Source organism: Ambystoma mexicanum, chromosome 1p (assembly GCF_040938575.1).
Source record: "Ambystoma mexicanum isolate Mex_15411 chromosome 1p, UKY_AmexF1_1, whole genome shotgun sequence".
In the NCBI taxonomy this organism is placed as follows: domain Eukaryota; kingdom Metazoa; phylum Chordata; class Amphibia; order Caudata; family Ambystomatidae; genus Ambystoma; species Ambystoma mexicanum.
This window is the reverse complement of record NC_090921.1, coordinates 1,167,509,796-1,167,535,208: the sequence shown is the minus strand read 5'-3', so window position 1 is coordinate 1,167,535,208 and position 25,413 is coordinate 1,167,509,796. Positions and strand designations below refer to the sequence as shown.

The 25,413-nt window shown below is 45.3% G+C and overlaps 1 protein-coding gene across 4 annotated transcripts in view; it reads right to left on the bottom strand.

Moving 5' to 3' along the window:
• The window catches only part of KMT2B (lysine methyltransferase 2B), a 1,990,704-nt gene that overhangs the window by 160,825 nt on the left and 1,804,466 nt on the right, over positions 1-25,413 (bottom strand). For all 4 annotated transcript variants that reach the window (XM_069604859.1, XM_069604860.1, XM_069604861.1 and 1 more), the window contains one exon: positions 20,387-20,461. In XM_069604859.1, coding sequence (XP_069460960.1) covers positions 20,387-20,461 — 75 coding nt within the window. The remainder of the gene's footprint in view (positions 1-20,386; positions 20,462-25,413) is intronic.

Sequence of the window (25,413 nt, the reverse complement as noted above, 5' to 3'; positions counted from 1 at the left end):
CCTGAAATAGGAGCAAAACAGCATTTCAGTTACTTTCAATGGGAGTAAAAAGGCACAAGTTAGCAGAATAGATCACAAATACTTTTAGGCTGTGCAAATAGTTATAGTTCACTAGAGGACTATATTCAGTTAAATAGGCCTAGGCCAAAGTCAATGGACTAGTGTCTTGGATAGGAAAGAGCAGTTCTTCAAGTAAACAGTAAAGTCTTTGCGAATGTTCTCAGAAGTAGTTTGTACGAAAAAGAATCATTTGTTGGGTCACAAGCTGATTAGCACTGCGAGAGAAGCGTTCTCCCAATCGGGTTGGCACAGTTCCTTAGTATGAAGCAAAAGATGAAGCTGAAGATTTTGGTTCCTGGCGGTTCCTGCAGATCTCGCTGTTCCTGAGCCTCAGTCGTGGTGACAAGAGGGAGGATGTCGGGGGGGGACTCCTGCACTGCACGGGTTTGTCGGAAAACGTGGACAAAATGGAGTCACTTCAGTTCGAGTAGCTGTTCATCAACCACACAAGCTGGTGTCCTTCACCCTGGTTAATCCTAACCAGCTTCAAGAATGGTATCCAGGTGGCTTACAATTTGATTGATCCCACCAACTCAAAGGAAGAAGTCGTCCTTGAAGGGGCTTCTCTGTCGAAAGGAGCTTTGGCAATTTGGGTCTGCAGCAGGGCTTCACCGGGCAAACCACAGGTCCAGGAGTTGCAGCAGCCGTCCTCTTCCAGCTCGTCTTCGGTTCTTTCGTTCCAGTGGTCGACTCCGCTTTCCAGTCCAAGAGACTCACCTTTTAAACAGTTTTCTCCCATTCGTTCCAGCATAGCTGCAACTCACCCAACAGTCAGCCAGCCAATCACGCCAGAGTGCATTTGGGTCTCCTATTAGACTAAGCACAGGGAGTTTCGGGCACCTCCCTCACTTCCTGCCCACCCCAGACACTCAGATGCCAGAGGCGGTCTTTAGTCCTGAAGCCCGCCAATGGCATGGAAACCAAGGGACCAAACCTGGTTTGGCACGCAGGGACGACAATAGAAGGACATTTTGAAAAAGAAATGCCGAAAAAAGAAGACGGGACCTGTTTAAACAAAGGGGCTTAAGGCGCCATCTTGAAAAACATGGCTCCCGCGATTTTTAGCTATCGATGTTCACGGTCGGGAAAAAACATGGTCCTTCGTTGTAAAACCACTGCCACCAGCCAATTTGATAGAAAAGGGTAGCATTTGATTGCTACATGAGTTTTTAGACAGAGGGGATTTTAGGTAACCCCTCCAACACTCAAAATACATGAAAGAGTGGGGACAAAGAGGCTCACTCTTTCCAGGTATAAAAAATTAAGTCCTCAAAATCCAGCAAAGTTGCTGAGGGTCTCGAAGGTGAAGGGAATTAGCATTTTTTTGAGAATTCTCCCTAACACCTGTCCCCCACAGACTAGTGGACAGGATGATTTAATCCACCCCTGGATGAAACTCCTTACTCCAGTCGGTCAAACATTCTGGAGAGACCATCAGCATTTTGGTGATTACACCCTTACCTGTGTTCAATGGTAAAATCAAACCCCTGTAGGCGGATTGACCATTTTAACAATTTAGGATTTTCCCCCTTCATCTGCATTAACCATCTCAAGGGTTGGTGGTCAGTCTGAATCACAAAAGTAGTTATACACAATAGTAAAACATTCTCTTTCAATGGTTGCCCACCTTGTTTCTGATTCCTTCAGCTTTCTGCTGATGAAGCAGATGGGGTGCTCCCTCCCTTTCTCATCCAGCTGACTCAGAACTGCACCTATACCTGTATTAGAAGCATCTGTTTGCGCAATGAAGGTTTGGCTGTAGGCTGGAGCTTGACAAATGGCTTTCTTAAGTCCTTCAAATGCCTTGTTGCACTCCTCATTCCACCTGACCTTTTTAGGAAACTTGGGTGAGGAGACTATATTCAAGGGAGAAGCTATGGACCCATAGTTCTCTATGAAGTTTCTATAGTAACCAGTAAGACCTAATAAGGCTCTCACTTGGGTTTGAGTAGTAGGGGAGGCCCATTCTTATACAGCTTGTACTTTGCTAGGCAATGGCCTTATTTCACCTCCTACTACCTCATGTCCAAGGTAGACCACTTTGCTCTGACCAATTTGACACCCATTTGCCTTTATGGTCAGATGGGCCTGCTCAAGAGCCTGCAAAACATATCCTTAGTGGTCAACATGTTCTTTCCAAGTAGGGCTGAACACTGCAATGTTGTCAAAGTATGCCATGCAGAAGTCCTCCGTCCCATGTAGAACTTGATTAACCATCCTTTGGAATGTTGCAGGTGCATTCTTTAATCCAAAAGGCATTACCTCAAACTGGTAGATGCCTGCTGGGATTTAAAATGCAGTTTTCTCCTTGGCATGGTCTGTCAGGGATATTTGTCAATAGCCTGACGTTAGGTCAAATGTACTGAGGTACTTGGCTGAACCATGTTTGTCCACCAGATCACCTCTCTATGTAAAGGATGGGCATCAGTCTTGGGGACTGCATTTAGAGCTCTATAGTCCACACATAATCTCAACTCCTTGGATCCTGCCTTTGGCACTAGTAAAACTGGACTCGACCATGGACTGGTAGAAGGTTCTATTACCCAGAGATCAAGCATCTTGTTAACCTCATCCTTTATGTGGGTTCTGACAATATCTGACATCCTGTAACCTCTGCTTTTAACAGGTAAACAGTCACCAGTGAGAATATCATGTTGGCCCCAAGTGGTCAAGCCTGGTGATAGTGACAACAGGGAGGCAAACTGGTTTAACAGAAACTTACACTCCTCCTGTTTCAGTTTCAGATTAAAAGAGAGATTAACTCCTATTTTCTTATCTAAAGGTTGTCCCCTGACGAGATCAGGTAGAGGTTCACTCTCTTCCTCCTCTTGAGCTGAAGCTAGAAGCAAAGCTCCCACTTCTGGTCTGAGACATAGGCTTTTAGAAGGTTGGTGTGAAAGACCCTGGGGGCCTCCTTAGGATTGCCTAAGTCCACCAGATAGTTGATCTCTTCAGGTTTTCCCACAGCTTTGAATGGTCCTGTCCATTTGTCCTGTAAGGCCCTCTGCCTTGTAGGAACCATAACTAAAACTTGTTGGTCTTGAGTAATCTCAACCATGTTGGCCTTCTGGAGGGGGCGTGGCTATCTAGCCATGGAATAGGACGTGCTTCGAGATGTGCTCCTGATGATCCGACTTTATTTTTGCTAACGTTACCCTTTGAAACTGTAGCGAGCGCCTGGAACTTCAGGGATCAGGCGTCGGAAGCTGCATGCTGTGTGGAGCTCGAGGGAGAAGTTCATTGTGCTGGTGGATTGCGTGCTTTTCATACTTTATTTGACACGGCTGTGTGGCTACTTTATTGCCAAGATGGCGGCAAACAAAGAGGAGGCCGGCGACGGGAAACTAAACTGAATCCCTGAAATTGCATGACACGGCTGCAGACGATTGCCTGGAGAGCATTCCCCGAGAAGGCAGATTAATCTACACTCCCGAGCTGGAAGGCGGCAGTGACTAGAAAGTGCTACAAGGTTGCTGCAAGAAGCTCTGCGAACGGCGATAGCCTGCAACAACAGAAGAGAAAGGCTGGCTCTGCCGCTTAAATGAAGCGGAATACGGCGGGTAATGTAACAGTAACCCTTTGCTCTGTGCTTCATTAATGAGACTGCTTTCAATACAAACTTAACAGACTGAAGCGGCATGCGAATGCGGAGCTCAGCCGCGCAGGATAAACGGTGCCGGCATATCTGAGAAACGCGACGAGTGAACGGGAAAGCTGTGCGAGGTAAGCTGCGAGCACACATCCATGACCATACAGACGACAAGAACTTTTGTAGATGCGGGCTGGGCTGGCGTCGGGCGGCGCTGGGGCCATCAGGAACTGCGGGGCTCGGCAGTGCGTGAGCCACCGCAGCAGAACACGAGCAGCATTTGAGGTGCCGGTCTGGGAAGATTGAGGAAGGCGCTGCACACCGTGCTAGCTGTGGTGTTGCTGCTGTGTGAGTATACCTGCACCATGCTCATAAATGAACATTAATAGATGGTCCAGCTGGGAAATCTGCACGGTGCGGTGCAATATACTTCACTGCTATCAGAGGTAGATGCACCAGATAAACTATTAAAAGAGGCCCAGAAGGCCTAGGATGCCAGGTGGGTACAACATTTATATGTTCCTCTAAGTGGCACTAGGTGACACTGGAAGTGGATAAAAGGGCAATATAGAAAAGTGCTTGAAATAACCCTGAGGGGGCGCTCGGCCCGGCTTACACTACAGGTGCCTAGGCGACTTGACTGCAGGAGGAGGCAACATTGGACACTTGGGGCGACAAGGCCTACGGATGCTAAGTAATACGTGGGAGGCTACAACCCACCTGAAAGACAATTCTAAGTGCCATATTGAATGTGAGTTGGAAAATTGAGATCCAGACGACCGACGAACTGAAGACATTGCAACAACTGCACTAAGCCGGAGCCGCACAAGGGTGAAGGGTAGCACTGTCAGTGAAAGGACAGAGAGCCAAGACCAAGCAACCCACGATGGAGGACTTCACGAAAACGCAGAGGACCCCCTCAACATCGGTGCAGGGCATGGTCCTGACTCCCGCTAAAGACGCCCCAGAGGGGGATAAGCACCAGATCCTGGAGGCTATAACGGAGCTGAGCGCTAAATGGGACTTGGCAATGGCAGATTTACGGACAGCCCTGGAGAACAAGAATGATGCAGTGGGAACAGAACTTACCCTGTTACGTCAGGATGTCAGGGCACTGGCAGAGAGAACTAGTGGTCTGGAAAGTGAGGTAAAGATCAACACAGATGTTAGCACGAACAATGCAAAGGAAATTCATGTAATAAAACAACAGGTTGCTAATCTGGAAAATCGTGTTGAAGAAGCGGAAGGAAGGGCGAGGAGGAACAACATGTGTCGGCCTGCCGCAGGTGGAAGAGGGCCAGGACCCCACAAACTATGTGGAGAACATGATCCTACAAGGGATTGGAGCAGAGAATCTTTCGCAGGGATTCACAGTGGAGCGGTCGCATCGCGCCCTAACGAGGAAACCTCGGCCGGGGGCCCCGACGAGACCGATCATCGCGAGGCTCCTGAACTATAGAGATAGAGAAAAGATCCTGGAATATTTTCGCAAGGGCGGAACGATAGAGAGAGCATCCACCAACATCACAGCATACACGGACTATACGATGCTGGTGCAGAGGCAGAGATACAGTTACGTCGCCGTCAAAAGAAGGCTGAGGGCAGCAGGAATCAAATACATGTTTATGTACCCGGCAAGATTGAAAGTGTTACACAAGAGCAGAGTGCTTTTTTTTGATACCCCGGAGGACGTGGTGACATGGCTGGACCTGCAGGGTTGCCCGGAACAAGAAGCGGATCGTGATCGGCAGAAGCATGACGAATGAAGATCTTGTAACACGGACACTATGGGGGTAAGTGGGAGGGGGATCCTAATTATAAAGGGAAATTGTAACCAGCTGAACATTGAGCAACGTTCGAGCCCTGTGCTTGACATGGACTGGAATATAGTGGGTGAAAATGCAAATGGTAACTGTATAGCATCACTATAAAGCATAATATTTTTGAAAAAGGAGCAACAGAACGTAGGCGACCTACCCCAATATAATATTAGTTTAGCGGCCATTAGGGCGGCTTCACCCTACTGAGCCCTGAGTAGAAGCTTGTGCTAGACAGGGCTAGATGAAGGGGCGCCTGAGATCCAGGAATGGAGCTGGGCAACAGTTGGAGAGGGTGTTGTTGGGGAAGGGATGGGTGGGGGGAGGATGGGGAGGCAGGGAGTTGAGTGTGTATATGGTTATGGGGAGTTTAAGTTTTATCATGAGCCTATGTGGAAGAGCAAGAGTGTTGCATTTGCGTTACATGAATGGGCGGGATCGGCGGGAAATCAGGGGAGAGAATATCGACGACCTAGGGGAGATCTCAAGATAATAACGTGGAATGTCAGGGGCCTTAACAGTTATTTGAAAAGAAATAAGGTCATGCTGTATCGGAGAAGGAAAAAAATAGATATTGCACTATTACAGGAGACGCACTTGACGCGGGAGAAGCTGGAACTGGTTGGGAGAAAATGGAAGGGGACTGTGGTGGGCTCACCATACTCCGCATACGCTGGAGGAGTGCTAATCTGGGTGGCGCCGCATGTCCCGTTCCAACCGATACAAGAAGTGTTTGAGACAGATGGGAGGATGGTCATATTGAGAGGGCTGGTGGAAAACAGAGAGGTATGCATTGTAAATACGTATGCCCCCAACCAAAACTTGGCGGCATACTTCAGAGCTCTGTGCACCAACCTTAGTATGTGTGTAGGGAGTGCAGCGATATGGGGTGGGGACTTTAATTGTGTGTTAAACCCTGTGGTGGACAGATCGGATAGTGGGATGGGTAGGCCCACCCCGGCGGCAAAAGCGTTGCAGACACTGCTAGCGGATTTTGGCTCGACTGACGCGTGGAGAATGAAACATCCTAATGAGAAGCAATACTCGCACTATTCGGCCCCGCATCAACTGCATACAAGGCTTGATTATGTCTTTGCTACAACAGACATAATATCAGAGATTACTCAAATCGAATATAAGGCGAGGGTCCTCTCAGATCACTCGCCCCTGATTCTCGGATAGCAATATTGCCCCCCGAGGGCGAGGATCCCTACATGGCGCCTCCGAGCAGAGGCGCTTAAGGATCCAGTCTTTAGAGAGGATATAAGGGAAGAGATTACTAACTTCTTTGAGGAGAATACTGGTAGTGTTGATTCTGCGGGCACATTATGGGAAGCCTTTAAGGTGGTTATGCGGGGGGTGGCCATTGCTAAGTCAAAGGGGTTATAGGGTGGGGTCTTGGCTGACCTACAGAGGACGGAAGATGAGCTAGAAACAGTATTAAAGAGTGGCGGTGTGGACACGGAGCTGGTACTCAAACTACAGCAGCAATGTGCAGAGCACTACGGAAGGCTTTGTAACCTCAATTATAGGAACTATATTGAGAGGCAGCATGCGGGTGGAGATAAGACAGGTCGCCTTTTGGCTTGGCTATACAAAAGCGAGACCCCTAGGCCCCCAATTAGGACCATAACTAGAGAGGATGGGGATGGAGTGGCCACACAAGAGGGAGTTAACAAGGAGTTTGCGGATTACTACAGAGTGCTATACGGGGATGAAGAGGGGGTGACCAACAAAAGATAATTGAAACGTTAGAGGACATAGGACTGCCCAAGATCAGTGAAGAGGAGAGGGAGGAGCTTGATGAGCCAATTACCTTAGAAGAGTTAGAGGAGGTTGTGAAGCAGTTGCCTACCAGTAAGACCCTGGGAGCAGATGGGTTCCCTAGCGAATTCTATAAAGTATACAGAGAGGAAGTTCTCCCCCCAATGCTGGACATGCTTAATGAAGCGTTTGAGATGGGAAGGTTGCCGGAGTCGCTTAGAGAAGCGATCATAATACCGCTTCCTAAGCCCAACAAACCAGGGCATAGCTGCGGCTCCTATAGACCTTTGTCGATGCTGAACCAGGACAGCAAGATTCTGACGGCTGTCCTGGCAAACAGATTGCGGAAAGTAATTGGTAGATTGATACATCCTGACCAAATGGGTTATGTCCCGAATAGAAATATAACTCACAACCATAGGCGACTTCACCGGGTGGTCGAATGGGGTGGCAGGAATGAAGGTGAAATGGCGATTGTGTCCTTAGACGCAGTAAAAGCTTTTGATTCGGTCAAGTGGTGATGGTTATTGGCAGCCTTGGGAGGGTACGAAGTGGGGCCAGGTTACATCAGGTGGGCGAAGATGCTGTACAGTGAGCTGCTTGCCAGGGTCCGAACAGGATTGGTGATATCTGAGAGATGGCAACTTAGTAGAGGCACCAGGCAAGGGTGCCCCTGGTCCCCGATGCTTTACATTTTAGCTTTGGAACCCCTGGCAATATACCTCAGGAAACAGTATGATATAATAGGTATTGAGGTAGGGGGGGGAGCGACACCCGATATCCTTGTATGCAGACGATTTGTTATTGTACTTGCAATACCCGGAAGAAAATCTCCAATACATACTTGAAGTTATGGAGAGGTATGCGGAGCTGTCGGGTATAGCGGTGAACCCCCAAAAGTCTAGCATATTCCCGCTAGGTAGCTATAAGGGGACCCCTGTAGATAGGTTACCGGTACTACAAATACCAATGGCAACTAGATCCTTTCGTTACCTTGGCATAGATGTGTACAATACGGTAGAAGAGGAACATAGACATAACACAGAAATAGCCATTGGGATAATAAGGAACAGCATGCCCTTGGCAATGATGGGACGAGGGGCTATGCTCAAGATGGTGGTCCTACCTAGGCTCCTGCATTACTTTAGTAATATTCCATATATGATACCCAAGAAGTTTTTTACTAAATTGAATAGTATGTGTAGGGACTTCCTGTGGCATGGTACCCGAAATAGAGTGGCATTATGGAAATTACAGAACTTCTATGAAAACGGAGCTATCAGACTGCCTAATTTTGAGGTTTACTATTTGGAGGGTCAGCTACAGTATGTGGCTAAGTGGCTCTCTGATGAAGTGACCCCTGAGCACAGGTTGTTTGGACAGGACTGTACCCCGTTTTATTTGAGGGAAATGATTTGGTTGCCTGAAACTGAAATGGGATGATGATGCTTGGGTGGAAAATTTGGCGTCGAGCATGCCAGTTGATGGAGGATCCATGCCCATGCCTCCCGCAGATACCGCTGGTTGCTTCAACAGGAGGGGATAAACAGTTGAGAGTGATTATTAGGACCTACTGGGAATCAGTGGGGTTGGTAACGCTAGGGGATGTTTGGCAGGAGGGGACCATCAAGGATTTTGAAGAACTTAACGAAGAGGCAGGGCTACATACGGGCCAATATGTCACGTATAATAGAATGGTGCGGATGATTCGGCAAACCTGGCCAGAAACAGTTTTGACAGAGGAACCAGATGCAGTTGTGGGAGCAATGTAGGACATATCAGAAGGGGGGCATGAGATCTCGAGATTATATGAGATGGTAATGGCTAAGGTGGGGAAGGAATTGATACATCCGAGACTGGACTGGGAGGCTGAAATGGGAGCCCCGATGGAGGATGGGGTATGGGAGTGTGCTTTGGGCTTTCACAAAAAGGTGTCGAGAAACGCCAGACTAAAACAAATACAGCTGTATATAACGCATAGAGCATACATGACCCCCTTGAGGATATCTAAGTTCCGAAATACTGGAAGACAAGCGTGTCCTAAATGTAACCAAGAAAACGCTGACATGACACACATGTTTTGGCCATGCCCAATAATTGAGTGTTTTTGGGGAGAAGTAGCGCAGAAATTGGCAGATAAGGGGGTTCCCCTCGTCATAGACATGGCCTGGGCCTGCTTACTGGACGGGTTCCCCAAATCACGGAAACTTAAGCATGTTGAGAAACTGAAAGATCTGGCGTATGTGCTCGCAAAACGGAGGATTGCCATGGGATGGAAGAAATGCCACAAGCCACGGGTGGATGTATGGTGGAAGGAATTGCAGAAATGGGCGGAGGCGGAAACAATGGTATGGCAAGAAGCGAGCAGTGTGATTAGTGAAGAGGAGGTGGGCACCTTGTTGGCATGGAAATCACTAATAGCAGAATTGTTTGGAGTAATATCAGACCCAACAGACTTCGAAGAGAATGAGACCCTACCACATGTAACAGACATTGAATGAGAATAACAAATAGGGCTCATGGGGGTGATGGGATTGAGGGAGCAGTGATTAAGATAAAATGATGTGTAATGGAACTGTTACAATTATACTGTTTGTTTGGTTTGTATTGTTTAGTTTGTATAAAACTAATAAAAATATTGAAAAAAAATACATGTTGGCCTTCTGGTCATGCCAATGCTTCACCAGAGCCTGACCTGCTTTGAAGTTATCAGATGCTTCTGTCATCATGTGTGTCATTCTTCAACGGAGACCTAACACAGTCAGTGACTTTCATTGGCTTGGGAGAAGGAGCACTCTCCAAACCCTCCTTAATTAGGGCCAAGGGGGCTCTAACTGGATGACCATAGAGAAGCTCAAAAGGACTAAATCCAACTCCCTCCTGAGGGACTTCTCTATAAGCAAATGGAGAAATGGCAGTAGAGGGTCCCACTTTCTTCTAAGGGGTTCCTCTAAAGCACCTATCATGCTATTCATAGTACGGTTAAACCTCTCTACCAACCCATTCGTCTGGGAATGGTAGGCAGTTGAGAATGTGCAAGTTACTCCACAGTTTTGCCACATGGCCTGCATGTAGTGGGACATAAAATTGGATCTCCTGTCAGGGATGACTTCCTTAGGAAAACCTACCCTGGTAAAAATACCAAGTAGGGCCTTCGCAACAGCCGGATAGGTATGGCTTCAGGATACCCAGTAGCATGTCTACTACAACCAATATAAATCGATTGCCTGAAGAGGTTGGAGGGTCTAAGCGACCAACAATGTCTATGCCTACCCTCTCAAAAGGGACTCCCACCACTGGGAGAGGCACTAAAGCTGCCACATTCTTGGCTCTACTCTTACCATAGATCTGACAAGTGTGGCAGCTCCTACATAATTTATCTACACCAGACCCCAACTTAGGCCAGTAGAAAGAGAGAGAAAGCCTTTTCTTGGTCTTCTTGAAGCTCAAGCGACCAGCCAAGGAATCTCGTGGGCTAACTGTAGTAACTGGTGTTTTGTCTCTAGAGGCACTACAAGTCTTCTATAGTCCCCTGGCATAGACTCAGTTGGTTCACTGTAGAATAGGCCATCTTCCCAGTACAACCTATGCTTCCCTGGCTCTGGGAAGCTGCCTGTTGGCGAAGACCTTCAAGATTAGGGCACTCTCTGACCTCTGCTGAAGTCTGCCCTACAGGGGCCACCTTCTGCCAGTAAAGACTGCAGCTCAGGATGGTATATTGGAACTAGGAATTTAAAAAGACTAGTAAAGTCAATTTAACGTCACATTCTCTGGGAAACAGTAGTTCATCCAAGAGAAAGTATTTAAACCTTTCGGAAGTCTAAGAAAGACATCCCTGTGTTACTGCGCTGAAGGTGCTGTGTAACACACATGAAAAGATGCCTATGGAGCCATCTTAAAACTCCATAATCAAAAAACACTAGAGTAAAACATACATCAAAATACATGAAAGAGTGGGGACAAAAAGGCTCACACTCTTTACAGGTAAAAGAAATCAGGTCCTCAAAATCCAGCAAAGTTGCTGGGGGTCTCCCAGGTGAAGGAAATTAGCACATTTTTGAGAATTCTCCCTAAGACTCCCGCCACAGTTGTTTCACATAAAAAAGTTATAATTAAGGTGGCAACATCCCAACACACCCCTGCACCAAAAGCGACACAGAACACAAAGGAAAAAGGGATAAGCAGCTAAGCGTTGTAGTGCTTATCACAAAAATGAAAGGGCGACAAAGAGGCATGGCAGGCTAAAGCTGGAAAGCGGCACTTGCAGTCTGCAGCAGAAAGGCAGAGGAGGAAGCAAGGGGCAGTTCGCCCCGCACACGCACCCACACCTGCAGACTAACACTTGCCAACCACACTTCGCGGCCACCTCTTGATTATGTAGAATGGTGGGAGAAGCCAATTAACTCCTAGAGCTTGTAGCACAAAAGAAAAGCACATCCAACAGTCCAGACTGCAGACTGACACTTGCTCGCCACATGAGATTGGCACACACCACCTTATGTGGAGTGCAAAAGGGATACCTAGTATCCCCCTTGTAAGGTAAGATTTTCATAGCAATGATAAATCTTCCTGATCTGTTTAAACCCCAGACCTTTTTTCTTTTACTGGTGGATTATTTTTCCTTATACCTCTGAGTGGGAACCTTTTTCCACACACTCACAATCTTTTACTCTTTTTAAGGGTGTCATTTGTAAGTCTCTCCATAGTGTTTTCTAAAAGTTATCCTCTTTGACAACCTTTTGGAAAAAAAGTGCCTCTTGTTGCTGGTTTGACCAGGGGGCTCCTTTTTAACTTTATCTGGCTAACCTTGTGAGAACTACAGTTCCCAAGGGTAGAAATGATTTTGGATCACTTTTAATTTTTATTACGTGAGACCAGCACCTCCACCTTATGGGGCGTGCCGGGGAGATACTAAGTATCCGCTTTCTGATTTAAAATGTATCGTTTATGTTACAAGGGCAAACTTACCTTTAAAGGGTGGTGGAAGTAAACCTTTTTAGTAATTCAGTGCACCTTTCCACAGCCCAGTAAAGGCGCTAATGGGTGCTCATTTTACCAAAATGGCTTCTGTCTACTTTTTTCATCATTTGAGTGTTCCTAGTCCTTTCTTGTTCCTTCCCCTGACCTGCAGGCCAGGAAATTCCTTTGTGTGATATTTATCTTCAGAGGGAATCCTGTGGATTCCCTGCCCAGGCTCCAAAGCGTCTGTGAAGGTAGGAAGCAAGGGAGGAGTCCAAAACTCTGCAGCCCTTTGTCTTCCAGCCAGACTGCGAGAATCCAGTTCAAACTGCAAGGCTGCCCCCCTCCTCAAGTTTGAATGTTGCATGGCTGTTTGATTTGCTGGGTTCCTGCATAAAAGTCTGATACTGGAAGCTGAAGAGTTAGTTGACCTCTGGAACCAAAATCTAAGTGGAACATGATGAAACCGCAGCTCAGATGATTTCCAGCGACCAGAGAGCCTTCTGTGTAACTGGAGCCTGCTGTAGCCCTTCTTTCCAATCGACCTGGGGACTCTGTAAACAACAACCTGACCCAGAGACTGGTGGGACCCACTAGTCTCAAGACGAACTGCATTTTGAGCCATCCCACACCGTGCTGTGACTTTGTGGGGCTGCAATACCCCAATACCATGGGACCTTCGAGCCATCTGGCGGTGCACAGTCTTCCAAATTCTGAATCTTGCTGAAACTTCACGGGCATCCTGCTGGATCTCCAGAGGTACGATTCAGGTCTGATACGTCCCCTCACCAGAGTGCTGGACCTTGCAAACGGTGAGAATCAGACAGGTGATATTCAGTCGTCTCCCTAGTTTCTGAAAAAAATCCACAGAGCTGCATCAGTTCATGAGGAAACTCTTGCCTGGAGTGATCTCCTGTGATCCCTGCTGCAAAAGTCCTTCCAAAGTCCTGTTATCCTCCTTCTTGACAAAGGAATCCCTCGACTGGGTTTTTGGCTGCATATCCTAAAGTCTTCCTTCTGCAACGCTTCTTCTGTGCTGAGGTACTGTGTTGGCTGGGGTACTTTACCTACCTTAAGCCTTTGTGATTTCTGTATATCTTTGGGGTGTTATCTGTGATTGGGGGGCCACTCATCCAGGTTCACCGTGGAATCCTCCTAGGGTGTCTTCTCTGAAGTACCTGGACCCACAACTAACTTTAAAATGAAATACTTACTTGTTTAAACAGTCTTCCTCTGGCACTCTGACTTTGCCTGCAACTGAACCCTATCTCACCCTGCCTACAGCTGGCACCTGGACCACTAGGGTCCCTCTACTGCCTCTAAGTGAACTCACGCTATAGAATAAGTGAAGGACTGGATAAGAAAAGGGTTCTGCCTGAAAAGTATAACAAGTGTGCAAAAGTTACTTACTTGTAAAAGAAGTTGGTTGGTAACTAACTCAGAGAGTGCACCGTTATAAAAGTTCTTACTTACCTTGCATGTGTGTTGCACTATTCTGAAAAGTATATATAAGGTTAAGTTACTCACCTGTGAATCGGTTGTGCCTCTTCCCCAAAAGTAATGCTGTTGGTTTCACTTTACTATTCCTGTAAGGATAGATGTATGAGTGTCCCCAATTGGGTCTCGCCTCCCGTGACTTGCTGTTAGCCCATCCAGAATAAGTCTGCCTAAGGTTATACTTACCTTTAATCGGCTGATAACCCCTCTAATAAGTATATAGGTTTTACTTACCTTGTGTTAGCTGTGTGCCATCCTAAAGCAAGTTAGAGTTAGTGCTTACAAACTGTAATAGAATATTACAACATTACGTCTCACCTGTCTATAATAGCTGTGTGCCATTCCTGAAAAGTGTTCCTTTAAGTGTAGCTAACCTTGATCTGCCTGGTGCATACAAAGTAGTGTAAAGAGTCTTGCTTATCTTGGCCTGTGTTCCACCGAGCTGAAAAGCAGCTGTAATTGCATATTACATCAAAAAAGGTCTTACTCGCCTAGTCTAACTGTGTGTTATCATAAAGGTAGTAGAGGTATATACTGCTCCTTGAACCTGTATTCCACTAGTCAGAAAGGTATACTTGCAGGTTGGTTGACTATGTGATTTCCCTGTTGAGTGTCACTGCATAACTGACAGGGTCTACTACCCCTATATTACTGAAAGTAATCAGAAACAAATCTATGGTGTTACCCCCTAGAAATATTGTTAGATTTCTAAATAAGGTCTGTGCTTTTATCTGTGTATTTAAAGCATAGTGTTGTGTTTTTATAATGAGTTTATATGCTTTATAATAGTACTTACCAAGAATCTCTTGGTCTGCTTGTATATAAAATAAACCCTTTATTTTTACAATACATAGTGTGTCAATGTTTCTTTGGACCATATATATAATACAGTTTCTTTGTACCGATTCTACAGTCCTCTCTCCTCCCAAGATAAGCCTGGCAGCTCTGTCTATACTACCCTGAACTCAGGGGGTACAGTCTTATACTAAGAGTGGAGTCTTGTACTGTCTCAGTTGAATGGTTTTACTAAGCCCTTAGTTGGACTTCAGAAAACTGTCCTAACACCCCTTCTCTCTGCTCCTGTGATTGTTAGTCGTATAGACAATCTCCTAGTTATAGCTGGTGGCAGTGGACGTGCTCTACCAACTAGTGTGTGAATTTTCCTACCGCAGGCTATGTCCAACTTGGGACCTCCCTTCTTTTTACCCATTACTAGCACGGTTGTTCTTTGTTGGATGCAGATGGGAGCCCAAGACCCTGATCTCATATGGTAACCTGGGACTAGGGTTAGTTAGTAATACTTCTGATTAAAATCCATTGTTTCTGGTCAGGATATCTTTACCTCTGCTCAAAAATGGATAGAAGGACATTATATATACACATTTGGAAGATGTAAGCCTGCTGGATGGGAAAAATGGTTTAATTTTACAAAAAGTATCAACATTATTTGATTGATACAACATTGTATTGATTCAATCATGAACAAATCATAAAACAATTCATTGCAGGTAAATGAAAAATGCACACATTCTCACATTTGAACTGGGCAATGTGTCCTAGCTCCAACATTCATATCCGAATCCACTACTCACACATGATCATTACAATTATAAAACATCACAATTTAATAAATATTTACAACGTGTATATTTTTCTTTCTCCTTGAATGGATATTTTTCAATTTCTTTTAAGAACACAATCACATTTACAGGTGCTTCAACACGACCAACCAGTTTCGACGTTATAGGCACAATTTGACCACATCTTCATCAGGGGACATACAGTACTCTAACATAATATGTTGTCTCTCCCTTGTTCATAGGTGTAGATAAACAATCTGTTGTCACCAGAAAGGTCCTATTGTTGACCATATTTTGTCCTGCATCACAAGTGCATAATTTATTTCACTATTGCTGAAGCCACATGTAGTCAATGGGAATTTATCTTCAAAACCACATTTTCCATTCAATGTGCATTGTTGGGCCCCAAAAGGGCCAGCATCTCCTGGCCGTGAGTGCCATGACACTATGATTTGTTCAGGTTTTAATCAATATAGTTTTGTATCAGCTAGAATGAGCTATTTTGATACTTTTGTAAAACTGTGTCCTCTGGACCTCCTTTCTGAAAACTAGTCTTGTATTTCCCCAATCCAGAGTGCGTGGACTCCCTGCTGTTCAGTTCATTATTAAGAATGGTTTAATGCCAGAAACTCTGGAGGAGTGGATGTTTATTATATGCTGTATGCAGCCTTCTTGTACTGGTCTTCCATATGAAGGAAATACAGTCACCAATGGAAGCTTTGACTTGGGCAATAGCTTCACTTCTGAAAATGTTGTTCTTTTACTTGCCAAAGTCATTGGTTCAGATAACACTTTGCATCTACTGGAGGAATGTGGATTCACTGAAAAATTATCTGAAAGGCTTAAACGGGTGTTTGAGATGCTGAGAGTTGCTGAAAAAAGATAAAGGTCCATGATCTGGTGCATGTTGGAAAAAGGTCAATGGTTCCTGTGGTCCTAATAAGCTAAAGAAGATGCACATGGAGGACCTGAAGAAAGACTTATGCTTTACACCATAATGAATATGTGGTCTCACTGGCAGGCCTCATTGCACTTGAGGGTGAATGTTAAATCTGAAATCTTCAACCCATAACTAGAAAGAGTGCCTATGGGGGCACATACACAGCTGAAACAATGCTGAGAGAGGAAACCGATCATCCCCATTTCCCTAAGCTACCGCCCATCAACTGAAGTAAGGGAAGAACAATCTACAGCCTATCAACTTACTAACTGAAAGATAGATAAGCTAGAATCGTACCAAAGAACGATCACGGAGAGATTGGGATTTAAGGGTGATATGTCAATAACACCTTGGCCTACGAAGTAAAAACAGGCAGCAATGGATCACTGACAGGAAGTAGATAGGAAGGGAGCGGGTGATTGTAAACATACAACACCAATACCAGAGTGGGGGACAATGCATGCCTCAACCTGGTACAGAAAGGTTGGAAAAAGCACTGCTGGGAACTTGCCAAACCATCACTCCTAACAATTAGATGGACAGGAAAGAAAAAGAATATGCCTATTTCATAGGACAACCCGATACATAGAACAAGAATTATAAGGACTAAGACATATGACCCACTAACCCAAAAGCTCAAATTTAACAACTTATACTAAACTCCACACAACCACCTTCTCGCAGGGCAAATGGCATACACTTCACCACACCGCAAAAAACACATAACTTGCACCAATAGCACACAAGGAGTCACAGTGATCCGATATTCACACCCAAGCTCAGCCCACAGTGAAATAAACTGAAGCTACCAACAGGACATCACCTTTCTTACTTTCCTACTCCTTCTTCACCCAATTAACCCCACCCAGCATTGTCTGCAGATCCGTCTGAGCGCCTGGGGACAAATTCCATTGGTGACAGTGCGCGGTATAAATACCTTTAACATTAGCCCTTTTTCAACCATTCTGGGAGGAGGAGGCCGGTGTGTGTTTTTTGCCTTTGGCAGGAACCTTTTGGTGTCCCCGCCTAGGCTCCAGAGTGTCTGGGCAGCCAGGAAGTGGGGGGAGGAGTTTTCCACCCCCTGTCCTTGGTCTGCAAGAGTGCCTGAATAGAACCAGCTTCCTCTGGGGGTCTGGCTGTCCTGATAGGACAGCCTAACACCCCTTTCTGTAAATTGCTGAGAGAGATTGCAGAGGAGTGTGTGCTGGAAGTGTATAAAAGATGAGGCTCCTGGAGTGAAAAGCAAGTCGACCACTGGAAGCTGAAGTAAACGAAGACGACGACGACCAGAGACGCCTGCAGACACTTTGCAACATGGTGAAGCGAGCACTGTCAGCATGACCCCTTTTGTCTGTGCGACACAGGATCTCCAAAGAGGACGACTCCTTCCCTTTTACTGGTGAAAACAACCAATCCCAAGACCAACTTTGATTTGAGCCATCTCCCGAGGTCCTGTCAGGGACGTCATTTGGGGGTCGCCAGAGGTCGCAAGTGCGACCTCAGAGGTCTCCCTTGCGACCTCTGTAGTCTTCCTTGCGAACTCTTTAAAAAAAAAAAAACACAATTTTTGCAATGCAAGCTCCTGGGCTGTGGCCAGCACCATGTGGCTGTGGCCAGCACCATGTGGCTCTTCAATTCTGGAGTGGCTAGTGGGTAGGGCCACAAGTCTAAGAAAGAATAGGAATGCCAAAAAATGTGTCTTTCTGGAATTCTATACAATAATTGCTAGACTCATTAAAGGTTTATTTCAGGCACACTTCAGGGGGTGAGTCACTGATTTAGTCTGTTCTCAAACGCCTCAACTCAGCCTTTCATCCTTCTGAGGTCGATAAATGGGTACCAACACAGGCTGGGTGATACTGGGTGTATATTTCTTCTATGTAAAAGCGCGCAAGCTTAAGTGCTATATAATAACACATCATTATCATTTGGTCATGGGCGTCTGCTTGCAATCACAGTATTTTGGTAATATGACCCTACACACACTTATCTTAACGATACATATGGCGCTCCATTCAGGTTTGAAATGTACATCACATTATAGTGATATTGTAACCATATTTTTCGTAGTGTACAATGCTATGTGATGCCACTTCCTGTTTTGTCAACGGGTGAAAAGTCGTGTTCCATCGCTTCCCGCAATATCACTTTGGGGTGGGGTCAAATGACATCACTTCCTGTGATGTCATCAGGGGGTCAAGGGTTGTGTGATGTCACTTCCGCTACCCCTGGCATTTTGGTGAAATGACGTCCCTGTGTGAGTCATTTCACCAAAATGAGTTTCCAGAGTTGCGGAACCCCAATACCAGGAGACCTGCTGCCCATTTCAAGTGCAGCTTCGTGGAAAGGCTGAATCTGTACAAGTCTTTGCTGAGCCCTCGAGGACACTGCAGAGACCCAATCCAACACAACCATACCCTCTCAGAGTGTGGGTCTGCAGGAACCCAAGAAGATCGACCGGGTGAATCGCATCCTTTGTTGGTGCTGCAGAAAAGGCACCAAAACCACAGAGTGACCGGAGAAGTGGATGAAAGCCGTGCCAGAGGTCCTGCCCCGAGAGTGCTGCTGAGAGATTGTGTCCATTGTCCTGCCTTTCTTCATCAGACCAAGGAAGCTGGAGATTGGGTCCAGAGCTGCAACATTGCAGAGCATCCACCACAAACGTTTTCTTCAAAACAAAGGTACTGTGGAGGAAAGGGTAGTGCTCAGCTTATTACAGAATGTCTGTCCAGAGCGTTGGAGTGCATGTAGAGGAGTCCAGGGCAACCCCCCTCTCACCTCTAACTGGAGCTGCTAATTGTGTCCCTTTAGCAAGTCCTTAAGAGGGTCTCAGACATTGGTGAAGCCTTCTTATATCTTCCTTCCTAGGGACTAGAAAGTATACACAGAAACTTTTGATGTCTAGTTCTTTGCAAGACTAAGCCGCTACAAACTGCCTTTTAGCTAGGGTTGCGTTTTGGACTTTGAAAGACATGCTGTACCGCGAAGATGACTCTAGAACCTGAAGCTCTGCTAGGACAACAGTAACCAACTGTTTGCCTTCCCACAAATCACTATCCTATATGTGTATGCTGACTAACTGCAATTACCGTATTACTTTGTGAGTGCATGTTATTACCGATAGTACGGTAGACCTTTCAAACTCCTGTAACAATTGTGCGCTTTCAGAAACTACCAACTAAGAAGTGGCCTTTTGAAATTATTGTAAAGTATACCTATGTGTGTTGGTTTATTTTTCTAAGTATTTAACAGTCACTCTTGTGTAAATATAATACATTTATATTTTAATATTAATGTATGTGTCAGTGTTTCTTTGATGTGCATTAGTAACTGGGTTCAGTGTACTTACCTACAGCTCACATCTTCCTCTTAAGATAAGCCTTACTGCTCTGCCACTCTACCAAGGTCCTGAGCTAGTACAGACTGATATTAAGAGTTGGGGATCTACAAACCACTAGGATAGCCTACTAAATTCTTACTCCCAAGTGGGACTTTAGGAAAACTCCCCTAACAACCATTCTAGCCGCTAAAACCAACATAGAGTGAAATTATTACCATAGGGCACAAAGGCAGTGCGCAAGAAGCACCCCTGCGTGTCTTATGGGTGACCCATGACCACAGAATCTTAAGGAGTGAAAGAGGGATCTAGTGACAGAGGGGACTTGAGCAGAAGTCCCTCTGACAAAAATAAATTATAAAATCCAAACACCAAAAGGGGGAAAAAACTAAAAAAAAAAGAGTAGGGTTTCCATAAAATGAGACAGATAAACCTGCAACGTCTGTATCACATTAATCTCACAGGGAACAAAATGTAGCTTTCAACTTGGTAACGTATTTTAACACAAGGGGTCCATACAGAACGCCCTAAGGGTACATCATGCTGTCCCCTAGCGAAACATGTCACCAGCTAGTGTAGCCCACACAGATAATTGTGCAAGTTCACTCACAAGGGAACAGGGTGCCTCTGGTGTACACGATCCCTGAGGCGCTTAGGATCTCTGAGACCATGACGGAGTACAGTCGAAGGTGATGCATCATAGGACTCCTCAGCAAAAGAAGTCAATAAATGAGTCGAGGAAAGAGCAATAAGCACAGAGGCCTCTTATGGGTACAGTTTAGGGCCTTCAACCTCGCTGTTAAAATGACTCTCAGTAAAGGATTTACAAAATGCACCACTCACCAGTGAAGGATATATTTTTCAGTCGACCAATGCCACGTGCCTCCTGGACTTTCTCCACTACTGCCTTCCATGCAACTGTACAAAATAAAAGAATTGGTCAAAACTAAAACATGCTTCCAGCCATTCATAAATACAGCCATCTACAGAATGTGTACAAAGGACCTCACACAACGTGTCCCACCCTCAAGCAGAGAAATGAAACTTTGAACATTATTATAACAGCTCTATTATTGAGGAGAGATTTAAGACATCTCACTGCAGGAAGACCTGGCCCTAACACATCACCAGTTAAATGCTGCCTGAAGCAGTACCAGGAACCCGTTAACATATTTCCCCTACCATTCATCAGTTGGCTGGAGACAGGGCACATAACCCAGCACCACCACTGAAACAATTCAATTGCGGGAGCTACCAATGGCCTCAGCATGTCAAATCTTTCAGTCTATTTAACGACAGGGAGATCCGAGACCTTGCTGAATCAAGTGATTTTTTTTAAAGTGAGAAATACACACATTCTCACATCCTGTCACCTTTTCCGTTGCCGACCATCAAAAGCTGAGAGAGGCACATTACTTCAAATGTTATGTTATGTTACTTGGCATTTATATAGCGCCTTATGTATCTTTGGTATGATCTCAAAGCGCTGGTAGGTTGAACGCCCTCAGGAACCATAGTTCAAGTCAGTAGAGGGCGAGAGTGTCGTATGGTGCATGGCCGCACCGAATGTGTGTGCAGCTGGTGTGGTTGTTGCGCGATAGCGGCTTCCTAGCGGTAGGTGTGGTGCTGAGGAAATCAATTGGATGTGTTCAGTCTGGAGGGTGGACACCCAGATTGAGATTGGGCTGCGTTAGGCCTGAGGAGATGCCTAAGATAGCTGGAATCTGCTCAGCTAGCTGTGTTTTGTTAGGATGATGAGGTGTTTGTGGGGTCATGTTGCTATGAGAACAGCTAGGCCGAATGTGTCATAGCATGGCTGTGTTCTATTTGAATGATGTTGTATAGGAGAGAGTAAGCATAGTAGTGTGATATGGTGGTCATCAGTAAGCGCCTGCGACCAAGCACGAGAGCAGGACAGGGGGCGTACATAGCGGCGTACTTATATAAAATAACAGGATGGATAGGGGTAGACATGTGATACATATAACATGGGGATACAGATATATATATATATATATATTATGCAGTTCCAGCACACACTCGTCTGCAATCTCAGCAATTTACAAAAAGGTGCATTTGGCTGTCAGACAGCAAGACCCCCTCCCACCCTCCCCCCAGTGGCAGCTGGTTCTATTCAGGCACTCTGGCAGACAAAGGGCACAGGGGTGGAAAACTTCTCCCCCAATTCCTGCCTGCCCAGACACACTGGAGCCTAGGCAGGGACACCCAAGGGTTCCTGCCAAGGGCAAAACACACACACCAGCCTCCCCCTCCCAGAATGTTAGAAAAAGGGCTAACAAAGAACAACCATGCTAGTAATGCTGAAAGAAGAAGGGAAGCCCCAAGTTGGTACTTGGGTGCCCCTATTGTGCACTACCGAGGCTATAGACATAGCATGTGTTACAAACATTACACAATAGTTGGAAGAACATGTCCACTGCCATCAGCTATAACTGGGAGATTGTCTATGTGACTAAAATGTCACATGAGCAGAGAGAAGGGCGATACCAAGTATCCATTTGGCAATCCACATAAGTTGGAGCTTGCCAATCTCAGACTAGAACATTTTGGGAGAGATACTAAATATCTCTCTATCCTTAAGAACTGTAGTTACTCTAGGATATAGAAAATAATCTCAAAGGAGGACCCTAAGGGTCCCCAGCAACACTGCACATAAGGAGCTTGGGGTCTCACTAGGAGAGAGGGTGAATTATAAAAAATATACATCTCCCCAGCACCAGGTATAACCCCCCCACCCACTAGAACTTCTGTTTTACACACTTGAAATTCCCTGGTGTACTCTACTGCCAGGACTTCTGTTCATTTGGGTTCTTCACCTACTCCCAAAGTTGTTTGTATATAGCATTGGATCTTCCTGATGTATTATCTTATCTCTGTTTTTAAGTATTAGCACTGTGTACAATTACACCTTAAAAAAGGGTTTGTTTGTGACTTAATTTCACTTTTCCCAATATATCAATTTCTCTTCTCTCTCACAGGTAAGTAACTTTCAATTGTTTGCATTTCGCATGTTCACGGATATTCCCCGGTGCCCCTGTTGTTTTTGGGAGGATTCACTGGTCTCTGTAGGCGTTGGCATCTTCTCTCGCTGTTGGCAGGTGAAGGATTCCCATCTGCTTCCTTCTCTCTATCTCCTTTCCTTCATTCGCCAGTCCGCCACGGCTTCCACTCGACATGCCTACTGTTCTCTTGGCTCCGGTAAGCAAAATGTGGTTTTCCTTCATCTGCGAATGCTCAGGAGTACTTCACCGGCTCCTGGCATTCTTGGAGTGCATCTTGGTTCAGGAGTTATTTTTTCCTCCTGTGGTGAGCCGTCTGGCCCCACCACGCCGGTCCTGGCCCCTCAGCTCTTCGCTCCTCAGAGAGGTGCAGCACTCTCACGCCAATCGCCGCAGCAACAGTCTCCCACTCTCTGTTGTGTCTGCTTACATTTCACAGGGACAGTCGTATGCCAGAAAACATTTGAGCGCTCGCTGGATTTGCAGTCTCTTTTGCTCCATATTGTTCTATCCTCCTTCGTCTAAGTGTATTGTAAATGCTGGGGAAAGAAGTCTATTGTGAATGATTGATTTATGGAATTTGGTGAGTAGTTCTAAAAGCTTTTGATGGCAAGTCAGTTTTGATTCATTGACAAGTAGAATTGACAAAGGTGATTTCATCACATTGGCAAGGGAGACCAAGGTTGAAAGGTGTGCGTCGATGTTTTTGGTAAAAGGGTTTTCCGTGCTCTTCATAGGAAAAGGAGTGGATACATGACATTAGGCCATAAGTTTCAGATATGGGGATGATATTTTCAAGGGACAATGGGGAATATCAGGTCTTATACGATGGAGCCATGACATCTTCCCGCAGGTTGTCTCCTACCATGTGATCATCCCTCATATAGCGGCGCCATGATCAGGTAGCTGTTAGGTAAGATTTTAACTTTATTGTTAAATATACCTTACTTGTGAGAACCCCAGAACTTTTTGCTGGACTGGTAGATAATTGTTTCCTATACCTCAGTGAGTGGAAACCTTTTCACACACTCACTGATTCTTTTGCTCTTTTTATGGGTGTCATTTTTAAGACTCCCTATAGTGTCCTTTAAATTTTATCCTCTGACAACCTTTGGTATATACCTTTCTATTGTTACAGAGTTGCCATTTGGGCTCTCATTTTACTGTCTCTGGCTAACCTTGTGAGAACTACAGTTTCTGCTAGGTGAAACCAGCACACCCACCTTATGTGGAGTGCTGTGGAGATACAATGTATCCCCTTTCTCACTAGCACTGTAAGAATCCTGTTACAGGAACAAGCTTACCTTGAAATGGCAGAAGGCAGTGAACCATTTTACAAATTTGGTGCACCTTTACAGCATGCTGTTTTCACAGCTACGGTAAAGGCACCCAATGTGTGCCCATTTGACTAAAATGGCCCGGTCCTCTTTCTTTGCCATTTTCGTGCTTCTTGTCCCTTCTTGGCCTTTCCCCTGCCCTCCTTTACTTTACGCATTTATAAAGTGCACCACATGACCCCTGAGGCTTAAGGGCGCAACATAAACCATACACATAACAAAACGGACAGTAGACGCAACAAAAAGGCACAGAAAATCAGGAACCACCTAGGAATAGAAATAGAAACTGGAAAAACTTCCTATCTGAATAATAATGTCTTGAATTTTTTTCTAAAGACTCACCCCCTCCAGGGCGGGAAAGACCTCTTATTTTATCTTCTGCGGGGGCCCTCAGTCAAGACCGCCCAGACTCCAGTGTGTCTGTGAAGGCAGGAAGCGAGGAAGGAGTCCAACACTCTGCAGCCCTATGTCTTCCAGCCTGCCTGCGAGAATGCAGTTCAAACTGGGAGGCTGGCTGTCCTGAAAGGACTAAGGATATAAACTAGTTCCCTAGTAGTGCACTCCTAGTGTAGAAGTAATATCAAGTTTTCAGAAGTAAATCTCATAATACATAAACTCAGGATGCGGGGGCTAGGGGTAAGGGGAGGAGCAGTCCTGGCACAAGGCTGACTATTGAATGAAGGGGAAAGAAGAGTTCTAGAATTAAGGACCCTCGCCCTCCCTGCACACCACTATACTGAAAAGTCAACTTTTAGGTAATCTGTCAATACAAGATGATTCACACAAACCATAGATTTGTTAAAGCACAATATTGTAATCAAAACAAAGTTAAAAAAGACATAAATTACATAAAATATATATTCCAATAATGTGTACAAAGCGCTACGCGTTTCTGGTACAATACCCCTCTTCAAGAGCGCAAATTATATATCACTGATCCAGTAGCTTCAAATTCATATCTATAGATCAAAAGCAAAATTAAATGCATTATTCTCATCATCTATATCTCAGTATCAAGCTGAGTCTAAAAGAGGATTGTTCTCCCATATTGAGGGGTAAACATTCACCTAGATATGGTGAGTAATATAGTCCAAATGACCTCTTCTGATCAATATAGGAGCAAGACACTGCTATCAAGAACTGCTGGGATAAGAGAAATGAAGGTAGTGAGATCAAAGTGTTGGGTATTCATCTATATCTAAGAGTTGTATAGTCTTAAAAGGCAGCAAGCTTTACCTAGTCACTCAAAGGTGTATGTACACACTAAGGTAACGTCTTCAATGGGTACATTTCCACATCAGTAAGAAATTGAAACACTAGGATCAGATCAAGGGGCGGGTGTAACTGGATAAGAAATATATATATATATATATAAAATCATAAGGATGTGGTAGAAAACTCATGAGGGACAATCTTGAGGTCCCAAGCATAAAAAGAATTATAGTCAAGTGGCCTTACCAAATGTGGTCTAAATTGGGGAACAGCAGAAATCCACAGGGAGGTGCCCTCATTA